The sequence below is a fragment of the Marmota flaviventris genome, chromosome 5 (assembly GCF_047511675.1).
Source record: "Marmota flaviventris isolate mMarFla1 chromosome 5, mMarFla1.hap1, whole genome shotgun sequence".
Lineage (NCBI taxonomy): Eukaryota > Metazoa > Chordata > Mammalia > Rodentia > Sciuridae > Marmota > Marmota flaviventris.
The window spans coordinates 147,129,858-147,141,907 of record NC_092502.1 but is presented as its reverse complement, the minus strand read 5'-3'; the positions used below and the strand labels follow the sequence as shown (position 1 = coordinate 147,141,907).

The following is a 12,050-nucleotide window of genomic DNA, read 5'->3' as shown; positions in this document are numbered from 1 at the left end:
GCAGTAACGTTCAGAGAGGGAGCTTTGGGGAAGTAAATGGATCATGAGGTCTCTGATCTCATCAATAGGTGAATTCACTTATGGATTGATAGATGAATGGGCTATCAGAAGGTGAGGCCCAGTTGGAGGAAGTAGTTCACAGGGGCATGCCTTTGAAGAGTACATCTTGTCCCTGGCCCCTTCCCCACTCTCTTTGCTTCCTGGCCATATGAGTTGAGCAATTTGCTCTGCCATTTCCCTCCCCCATGATTTTCTGTCTCATCATAGGCTCAGAAACAGTGGAGCTAGCTGACCATGAACTAAATCCATGAGGGCCAAAATAAATCTTTCCTGCATTTAAGTTGTTTATGTCAGGTATTCTGTCACTGTAATGAAAATCTAACTAGCACAAACTCAAATATTATTTTTATCTTAAGAAAGTAAAAAAAAAAAAAAATTCCTAATTATCTTACCCAAACATAAGTCAAAGATAACAAGTCACAGCAATTATACATTAGAGGTTCATTAAATCATTGTTACTCATAAAGAGAACAACAAAGAAAAACTACAAAATACTAGAACCATAAGAGTGAAAACCTTTGAGATAACCAATGACTCTATTAACTATATCTGAATTGAATCACTGCCACAGGAGCAAATAAAGCCATTCGTGTAAGAGAGTTAATATAACTCCTAAAATGTTCCAATACAAATCCTAAACAACAAATTATTTCTGAGTAGTAATCCAAGTTTGCCAAACTGCCAACATTTTAAGTTAAAACTAGCAATCTTGGATTCTAAAACACATCTTCACTAAGGCATATATAGATTCCCATTTATTCATTTTTCCCCAGTACTGAGAATTGAACCCAGAGCTTCACATGCCAGGCAAGCCCTTCCCACTTCTGTTATTTTTGTGAGGCAGGGTTTCACTAAATTGCCCAAGCTGGTCTCAAATTTGCAATCCACCTGCTTCAGCCTCCTGAGTTGCTGAGATTACAGATATGCACCACCTTGTTCATCCAGCCATTTTTTTTTAAAAGAGAGAGAGAGAGAATTTTTTTAATATTTATTTTCTAGTTTTCGGCGGACACAACATCTTTGTTTGTATGTGGTGCTGAGGATCGAACCCGGGCCGCACGCATGCCAGGCGAGCGCGCTACCACTTGAGCCACATCCCCAACCCCAGCCATTTTCTTTTAATCTAAAATATTTTGAGACACTTATGACCACATTTAAGGTCTCTAATCAAACATCTCTAGGCATTTTGAGAGCCACCAATATCCACCATACCTCCATCCCATCTCCAGAGAGATGAGAATTCAGCACTACTTATAGTATCAATTAATCTTTTTTAATCTTTCAAATGTTTTGATTAGATTAAAAGCATCAGAACCTTCTAATAAAGTATCTCAGGTATGTTAGCTCCATGAAAGAAGAAATTTATGTTTTGCTCACTGCTCTTTCTTGCATCTAAGAGATGCTTGACATATAGAAGGTTACTCAACAATTACTGATGGGAAAGATGGGATTTTTCTTTTTATTTTCATCTAGATTCAACACAGGAGGGAATACATTCTCACAAACATATTATCCTTACACAAAGAGCTAGAAAACCTCCTTAAAGATTTGAGCTGGCCAGCTCACCATATCCAGCCCCATAGGCTTTCTTTCTTAATTGAACAGTTTAAGCTTGATTCACCATGAGGGTCTTTACACTGCAGTTCTCTTTTCCAGGTCACTCTTTCCATAATTTGTTATATGGCTTCTTTGCCACCATTCAGGCTTCCTCAACTGTCACCACCTCAAACAGGCATCAGAGCACAACTTCTCTAAATTTTCACACATCCCCAAGGCACTATTAGCTTAATTACCTTACATTTCTAATCTTCATTACATGTATGCTAAATTATCTTATTTGATTGGTTATTTAGTTGTTTATAGTCTGTTGTCCACTCCCTAAAATACCCCACCCCAATATGAGCTCCATTAGAACAGAGTTCTTACCTGAATCACTGCTATATGCCCCAGTGCCTAAAACAGTGTCTACTCCACAGACGATGCTTAATGAATTAACTACTGAATGATTCTACAAATATATATTAAGTTATTTACTCTCATCAAATTATCTTCCTTGTGATTAAAGGACAACTTCCAGCTCTATGCATTTAGAAGCCACAGAACTTCTTAATGCAAATTTATTCAAAGCCTCTAGAGCTCTAAACTAAAATATTGATCCTTAGTACCCATGCTAAGTTAACTAATTCAAAAATAAGCATTAAACTGAGAACTAAAGTTATCTATGCTGATTTCATGGCTAATTATCCAGTCTTAATACCCACATAAAATCTGGATAAAATGCAATTAGGTTCTATGTAGCTTCTAATTCCATTTCTGGTGTTTTGCTTCTAATGTACCCAAACAAAACAAAGTCCATGAAATTATTTCCAAAAATGTCTTTGATAGAAAACAGAATATATTCCATATTTTAAAATATGCCTTGATTTAATGTGATACCAAAACATAAACTAGAGCATGAGAAATAGCATATATTGGATGAGAAAATAGAGAAGCATCAAATCCTCTTTCGCAGAAGACTCTTTTTCTTTTTTTTTTTTTCTTTTGGCGGGGGTTGGGTACCGAGGATTGAACTCAGGGGCACTCAACCACTGAGCCACATCCCCAGCCCTATTTTTAGAGACAGGGTCTCACTGAGTTGCTTAGTGCCTTGCCATTGCTGAGGCTGGCTTTGAACTCTTGATCCTTCTGCCTCAGCCTCCTAAGCCACTGGATTACAGGAGTTCCCTCGGCTCTCAGAAGACTTTTTAAGGAGATTTTTAAATAAGCATTAAATAATGTCTATGGTTGTACAATTTCAATTTAGGAACTAAATTCATAAACAAAATTGTTTTTCCTACTAACTCTTAAGAGGAAATACAAATGCCTAACATTTTCTAAATAACTCAGTGAGACCCTGTCTATAAATATTAAAGTACGAAATAGGGCTAGGGATATGGCTCAGTGGTTAAGTGCTCATGAGTTCAATCTCTAGTACCTCCCCCCCACACCCCGCAAAAAAAGGCTGGGATGTTCCTCAGTGATAAATTGTCCCTTGGTTCAATCCCCAGTACCAAAAAATTAAAAGGGAGACTTGGACTTCTAGTCCCATTCTGCTTCCCAATAGACACAAACTCTAGCAAACGCCAAGATATAGACTTAAGGTTCTGCTCAAGAGTCTAGACTGAGGTACTAAAGATCTACACCAAAGAATAGGTGAGCAAAAAAAATGACATTATGTAGCATGAGTTTTTGTATTTATACTTTTATCCAAGAATAGAAGTAAATCAATTCCATGGTAGATTTTGCCCAGCATATTATATTTAAACAATGAAAAGTTTATGGAACCAATTTGACAATTAATAATATATGTAGGACAGGGGATATAGCTCAGTGATAAAAGGCTTACCTAAAATGCCAAGACCGTGGGTTTGATTCTCAACCATAAAAATAACAATAATAGTAATCTAAACTTTAAGGTTTTTTTATTATTCCACCCAGATTTGGTATCTATCTATGTTCATACTCTTTAAAGTTCTTAATAATTAGTTTAGTATTAAGCTTCACTTTAAAGTAATTTTTAAAATGCACAGATTTAAACATATCATATGGAATACTTTTTAAAAATCCCATTGAGCTGGATGAAGTGACAAAATCCTATAATCCCAGCAACTCTGGAAGATAAGGGAGGAGAATCACAAGTTCAAGGCCAGCCTCAGCAACTTAGTAAGGCCCTAAGAAACTTAGTGAGACCCTGTCTCAAAATAAAAAATATAAAGAGCTAGGGATGTAGCTCAGTGGCAAAGTGTCTCTGGGTTCAATCTCAAGTACCAAATAAATAAATAAATAAAATCCCACTGATTTCAATAGGACATAGGACTTTTTCATGGCCTAGGAACAGATAATTGCCTCTTATATAATATGCTTTTTCTTTGAGGGGGGGGGGGGGCAGTACCAAGGATTGAACTCACGGGTACTCGACTTCTGAGCCATATCCCCAGCCCTATTTTGTATTTTATTTAGAGACAAGTCACACTGAGTTGCTTAACGCATCGCTTTTGCTGAGGCTGGCTTTGAACTCACAATCCACCTGACTCAGCTTTTAATATCAGGATCTTTGTCTAAATTGTCTTAAGAACACTTAGAAAAATAATAGTTTAAGAGAAGCCTTCTGAGAGAATCAGGCACCTGGATAATGATTTTGAGCAATCTCTGGCCATATTTGAGCCTGATGGTGTGGGTTCAATATCTTCACTTTGTCTTCTTAATTCTTTCTCTCTGTTCATTTCTTCTTCTTTTTCTCTTGCTTCTGAAAAGATTATTTTAAGAAATTCCAACAGTTAGACTTCAAAACTTAAAATGTGATTTAGAGTATTACCAACAATAGTAAATTAGCCATGGCACAGCCACGATGGAGAACAGTGATAGTTCCTTAAAAAATTAAACACAGAATTACCACGTGATCCAGCAATTTACTTCTAGAAAAAAATGTATTCAGAAAAATTGAAAGCATAATTATACAAAGGCGTTTGTACATCCACGTTCATAGCACCATTATTCACAACAGCTAAAATGTGGAAGGAACCAAAGTGTCCATCTACAGAAGAAAGGATAAGCAAAATGTGGTATATCCATACAATGGAATATTATTCAAGCCATGAAAAGGAAATTCAAGGATGCAATGCTGAGTGAAACAAATCAAAGAAAGATAAATACTGTATGTTACCATTACAAATACTATATGATGCATGAGGTGATACAGAGTAGCTAAAACCAGAGACAAAGGACTTGGGGGGAGGAGGAACGAGAAGTTATTATTTAATAGTTTTAGTTTTATGTGATGAATAGAACCAACAGAGATGAATGGTGGTGATAATTGCACAAAACTAAAAACTTAAAAATGGTTACGATGATCAATTTTATCTTCTATTTTACCACAATAAAGTTAAAAAGAAAAGTTACTAACTAAACGATCAATAGGAAAAAATTGAACAAAATTACTGCACGACAACATAAAATGCAACCAATAAAAACAGATGGAAAATGTAGAAAATATTAACAGAGTTGCAATGCAAATTAGCATGTGAATAGTCTATGAACCATGAAGGCACAATATAAAATGATAAAGAAGGTGATATGTAAAAAAGACTCCAAAGGTGAGATTTTAGGTAATTTACTTGTTACATTTTAAACCAGAAACTGTGCTTTTTTCATTTCTGAACTTCCTACACTGGATTTTTAGTCAAGACTACCTATCAAAATTCTAGAAAATTTTCCCCTTTATTAGATTTCTAGAGTTGTTTATTTTAAAAAGGAAAAAAAAATTATTCACAAAATTTAGTTTTTTTCTTCTGGTAATCTCACTTTGCAACTGGAGAGGGCACTTAGGTAGGAAAAGAATTATATGGCACACACTTCTAATCTCAGGTACTCAAGAGGCTTGGGCAAGAGGATCACGAGTTGAAGGTCATCCTCAGCAATTTAACAGAATCCTATTTCAAGTTAGAACAAAAAAAAGGGCTGGGATGTAGCTTAGTGTTAGAGTGTTCCTGGATTCAATCCCCAGTACTGAAAAGAAAAAGAATTATATAGTTTGATTCTAAGTTGCTACTCTTAATAACCTGAGATAATCTTTAACATTTTTTCCTTTGTTTAATAACAAAATACAATATTGTACATCCAGTTAAGCAGTAGCAAAGGACATTTATTAACTGCAATGTTGTATTCTTTAGTGTCTTGTTGCTGGAATGTGAAAGAAGAGAAACAAAGAGATAACCAGCAAGTATCAACAAGGAACTAGTCTTTCAAGTAGAATCTGGAGGATAAAATCTCTCTGGGAAGAGGCAAGGCAAACTATAATTCCAGCTCATGTTGATTTTCTCTGCTACCCACTGAACTGAGATGGGTAAAAAGAGTCAATAATTCTGTATTCTTCTATGGATGAAGCTGAATTTAAAAAAATAAAATAGAAGCATAGTATCTAGAATTTAGATTGAGCCAGTTTGGCTCCTACTCTCTTTCTGCTTTCAGTCATCCCTCCAAGACTTACACGTTGAGGGGACATTCGTACTCTCAGCTTATCCCATAGGATAAGCTTGGGGCCAATTCTGTCCTTAATAAGGAAGATAATGATGCAGAAATTTTATTTGCTAAATTATTAGCCTCATTATCTTTTCCTCACTAAGAAAATAATTTTCTCCAGATGGGAGGCATCATTATGCGTCAGGCAAAGCTGGGCCCCTCCCTATAGCTACTACTTTTGGGTAACAATTTGTCTTAAAAAAAAAAAGGCGAGGGGGGGGGGGGAGGGCCATGGCTGGGATTGTGGCTCAGCAGTAGAACACTCACTCACCTAGCATGTGCAAGGCACTGGGTTCAATCCTCAACACAACATAAAAATAAAAGTATTGTGTCAAACTACAACTTAAACAAAAGATTAAAAAAAAAATAAAAGCATCCCATATGTATACAACTTTAAGTTAACAGCAAACTATCCAAAACAACTGTCCCATCTAGACGGATTCACAGAAACTGCAGATTCCAATAAATGTAATTCAGCACCTGAAAATTTCACTATAGTAACTACTTAGTAGGAAGAAATAAGTTAAGATAAAATGTAAAGGAAATAAGATTACTAGAAATATAAGTTAAAACAAATGTTTTCTAATTGTGATATTCTCTTTACCCACAGTACTTAAACCTTGCTGAAATGATTCATTTGGCTTCTTTTTTTTTTTTTTTTTTTTTTTTGAGTTGTTGATGTACCTTTAGTTTTTATATACTTATTTATGTGTGGTACTGAGGATTGAACCCAGTGCCTCACACATGCTAGGCAAGCGTTCTGTTTTGCCACTGAGCCACAACCACAACCCCACTTTTGTTATTTAACAACTCACTTGGGGCTGGGGATGTGGCTCAAGCGGTAGTGCCCTCACCTGGCATGCGTGCGGCCCGGGTCCCATCCTCAGCACCACATACAAACAAAGATGTTGTGTCCGCTGAAAACTAAAAGATAAACATTAAAAAATTCTCTCTCTCTCACTCTCTCTTTAAAAAAAAACAAAAAAACTCACTGGCCTACCAATTTCATAAAAATTTAATTTAAAATCTGTTTAATGGCAAAATACTAACGAATAAGAAACTAGATGAGACTGTTTCAATTACATTAACTACATTTCTCCATTAAATATTTAGGGAAAATGGGCTGGGGCTATAGCTCAGTAGACAGACTGCTTGCCTAGCACACGTGAGGCACTAGGTTCGATCCTCAGCACCACATAAAAATAAAGATATTATGCCCATCTACAAGTGTGTGTGTGTGTGTGTATATATATATATATATATATATACACACACACATATATATATGTGTGTATATATATATACACACACATATATATTTATATATTTTATATATATAAAATAAAGGCATTATGTTCATCTACAACTTCAAAAAATAAATGAAAAAAAAATATTTAGGTATGTGGGGCTGGGGTTGTGGCTGAGTGGTAGAGCACTTGCCTCACATGTGTGCATGTGTGAGGCACTGGGTTCAATTCTCAATAGCACATAAAAATAAAATGAAAAAAATAAAGTTTCCATCAACAACTAAAAGAAATTTTTAAAAAATTAGGGATGTAACTACTACAGATAAAGCTGTTAGGCACAGTACATATGAAAACAAAGAACAAAGTTGTAGCTTTAGACATTAACAATATGCAAATAAATTTATAATTTATAGTTTTATAAAAATACAGGTGAGGAACAACTATGATACCCAAGAGATATTAAAACAATTCCAAGGAAAAGTAAAACATAACATAGATTCATAAGATGAGGAAGAATTTAGCTGGCTGGAGAGAAAAAATGTTTCAGGGGAAAATAAAATTCTTCCTAAAGCTTGTCTAATTTCTGAAATTTCTGCAACAATTATCTCTTTTCAGGTTCATTAAGTCATCCACTGACATTAGATTCAAATCCTACCTTAAAATAGTTTTTTCCATCAAGTAACAGAAAAAAATTCATAATTCACCCAAGGCATAATCACACCCAAATTAAATATCTGAATAAAAGAAAATGTTTCTTCCCCATTTATTTCCTCATGATTTTTTAAGGGGGTCTATGTCTTTCATGTCTTATACCTTTCAGGAACATACAGGACATATTAAAACAATTTGTATAACTTCCATACATTTCTTAACACATATTTTATTAAGATTTTATAGTAATTCATTCTTTCTACTAGGGCATTTAGAACCAAAACAGTTCACATCCACATACAAAGACAATTACACTTACTATTAAGAGTGTTAAGGTCTTACTGCCCCATGTGTGAACCAATGCCCAGGTAAAGACCCCAATACTAACCACGAAATTAATAATGCCTATATTTAAATTTGCCAATTTTAAAGTCAAATTGTATGTCAATCCAATTGTCTGGATGTAATTTAATTGCCAAATTGGGCAAACACAAAAATAATGTCTTCCAATGAATAACTTCCCAGACAGAAGATTACTAACATATTCCAATAAATTATCCCAAATCACATTTTCCATTTACATACTACAGCTAAGCAGATCTTTCAAACAGACATCAATGTAGATTCAGGTGTTAAAATCAGGGGTAGAAACAGCAGTCCAAGTCCAAGAACATAATACTAAATCAAGAGAGTTTAATACATTTAACTTGTTAATAAATATTAAGAACAGTCTTGAGACAACTTTTCAGAAATGTAAAAATCTAATGATTCCCTGAAATTTCTCTTAGGTAGAGTACATACATGTTTTATGAAGAAAAATTATAGGATTTAAAAATAGAAATATACTTGACTATTTACAAGATAATATGCCCAACATACTAATCCCTTCAAGAACCCCCAAGATAGATCTTATCATATCCACCTAACAGAGAATTTAAGGATCAGATGTTTGACAACCCATCCAGCTTTAGTCATCTAGTAGATTGTGGGGCTGAACTTCAAACCTAAATTCTCCAGCTCCATATGCCAAGCTTTTTCCAGTGGATTGTGCCAACCTAAAATATTTTCCAGATAGTCAGGATTTTTTTAAAGTGTAGTATTACAATTCTAAATCCAATTCAATTTCCTCAAATATATACTAAGAATCTATTTTGCTGGGGACTACAAAACTTATATTGCTAAATAAGATATATCTCCCTGTTCAAAGCTTTTTTTTTTTTAAGTAGTAGATGGACACAATACCCTTATTTTGTTTATTTATTTTTAATGTAGTGCTAAGGATTGAACCCAGTGCCTCACACATGCTAGGCAAGCGCTCTACCACTGAGCCACAATCCCAGCCCTGTTCAAAGCATTTTGTATGACATACGTAAAGAACTAAATACAATATACCAAAATTTTGACAGTATAAGCATTCATAAAAATGTTTATAAATGCTTGAAATGTTTGTAAATATATCTCAGAGAACATACCTTTGTATCTGATATTAAAATTGATTTTTTAGATGTGATAATAGCATGTGATATACAATATGAAATATATTTGATCTTTGTCCCCATATCCAACCACAGAGCTCCTAAAATCTTAAGAATTTCCTGAGTTGTCTGAACTGTCTTTTGTTATTCATTAGGAGCCCCTTTTGATCATGTAAACCAGTTTAAGTTGAGATAAAGTACTGTAGGTCCCCTAGACAGTCTCAGGATAGAACTACTCTGGGAAAAAAAGGGGGTTGGCTAGAGATAAGTTCTATAAAACCTCTTGAAAACTATAGTTGAACTTCAAGGTTACTGAACATGTGGAAGAGCTTAGGGATTGGTGTACCCTGAATCTACCCAAACCCATACCTTGCCCACTACATCACTTCACCTGGCTATTCATCTCTATACTTTAGAAAATCCTTTATAAACCAGTAAATATTAAGTAAAGTGTTTCCCTAAGCTCTAAGAGTTGTCCTAGAAAATTATTAAGTACAGCAGATGGGGGTTCATGAGAATGCCATTTTATAGTCAGTGGATCAGAGACACAGGTCACAATCTGGAACCAGCAATTAACATCTGAAGTGGTAGCAGTACTGTGGAGGTTTCCAGGTAAGTAGTTTCAGAAATGAATTGAGTTGTTAAAAACCCAGTTGGTGTTCATATAAGAATTGCTTGATGCCAGAAGAAAAACTCCCACACATTTGGTGTTAGACATGAAGTATGTGAGAAAAGGAAAAACAGTTTGGTTTTTCCTTTCTTTTATAAAGTATTTTGGTTAAGGGCTGGGGTTGTGGCTCAGTGGTAGAGCACTTGCCTAGCATGTGTGAGGCACTGGGTTTGATTCTCAGCACCGTGTATTAATAAATAAAAAATAAAGGTCCATTCATAACTAAAAAAAAAAATATTCTGGTTTTTTAAAAGGATCCTTATTGCTTTATGATACATGCTTAAATATTTATAGATAAAACAGTATGTCTAGGATTTGCCTCAAAGTAATCAGAGAAAGGAAGCAAATGGAACAGTAGCTTGCTTTATTTGTTTATTTATTCTTTTTGGACTGGGGATTAAACCCAGGGGTGCTTTATCACTAAGCTGTATCCCCAGACCTTTTTTATTTTTTTTTTGGAAACAGGGTCTCGCTAAGTTGCTGATGGTCTCGTTGAGTCTTGCCTTGATTTTGCGATCCTCTTTCTTAGTCTCCCAAATCACTGAAATTACAAGGCTGTGCCATCAAGCCCAGCAATGAATTGTTACAGTAGTTAAAATCTGAGTGATAGGTAAATGGTAGTTCACTACTGTATGTATAATTTGAAATTTCACATAATGAAGATTAAAAACCAAATAGTGTATGTACTTAGCTGCCTTTTTAACACACACACACACACACAAAAAAAAAAAAATTTTTCTTCAAAAAACCAGAAATATTTTGTTTCAAGCTCACAATCTAAATGTTAGATATTGCTACTAAACCATTTATCACTTTTAAACCAACAATGACAAGTACAATAACAATATTCATTTAAATTGAATTTTTTGAGGAGTCCTGTCTGTCTGATTACTAGCCTCTTCTCTAGTATAAGAATAAGCTGAATCAGATCCAAAGAAAGCAGAGGAGTCAGTCTTCTCCGAAAACTCTGAGGTGGTACCTAGAACTGCCAACCATCTGGTATCAAACCAGTCTGGAAATTAAGGCCTTCATTAAATGTCTGATACAACTCATTAAGGCAGGGATTCAACAGCAGCAGCCACATTCACTGTATGTCTCAATTTTCTATACTGTCTGGGTCAACAGTCAGTGGTGTAAACAGCTCTGAGAGCCACCTCTGGCCCAGCCTTCCAAATACTGGTTCCGCTGTAAGCAGGAAAGAAAAAAATGAAATGAGAGTCAGACAGAGGTGGGAGGAGAAGTAATAAAGAAACTGCTATTCTGATTCCTATAAATTAATTGAGAATCCTTATTTGTTCACAGAACACACTTTAAAAGATTTTAGAATGCAGACCTTCTTATCCTATTTAGGTGCAGCTTTTACCATGTTTAAAAAGAAAAAAGAATTAAAGTTCTGCTTGTAAAAAAGAACCAGCACATATGGTCCCTTAAACAACTTTGAAAATATTTTTCTGTCTTTTAACTGTCAAAATAGTCTTGCTAAGTATATACAGTATTTAAACCAATAAAAGGAAAAGGACAAATATCTGAACTTCTTACCCAGTGTCTTCCGACTTCTTTCCACAGCTGTTCTTCGAGTTTGCTCAAACATAGCTTCCAAGTCAAATGTGCGAGCTTTTTTTCCTAAAACAGGAGCAAATGACAGATTATGACTATCTTTTAATAAGCTGGCCAAACTTCAGGTATTTAATAATTACTGGCTGATCAATAACCACTTAGGCTGTCTACTTTCTATCAAGACTCCAAAATAAGAAGAAAAAAATCAAGGAAAAAGGAATTTAGATTACAGAGAATTTTTTTTAATTTAACATTTTACTTTATTTATTAAATGTGGTGTGCTGAGAATCAAACCCAGTGCCTCACCAGTGCTAAGCAAGTGCTCTGAGCTAC

The 12,050-nt window shown here is 34.9% G+C and overlaps 1 protein-coding gene across 3 annotated transcripts in view; it reads right to left on the bottom strand.

The window, feature by feature from the left end:
• Window positions 1-12,050, bottom strand: part of Wdr70 (WD repeat domain 70) — a 289,453-nt gene that overhangs the window by 273,500 nt on the left and 3,903 nt on the right. For 2 of the 3 annotated variants that reach the window (XM_027936264.2, XM_071612680.1), the window contains exons 3-4: window positions 11,700-11,783; window positions 4,225-4,345 (exon numbers count right to left, since the gene is read on the bottom strand). In XM_027936264.2, coding sequence (XP_027792065.1) covers window positions 4,225-4,345; window positions 11,700-11,783 — 205 coding nt within the window. Of the gene's footprint in view, window positions 1-4,224; window positions 4,346-6,971; window positions 7,190-11,699; window positions 11,784-12,050 lie in introns of those variants that run through there. The other variant, XM_071612679.1, reaches the window with a different exon arrangement.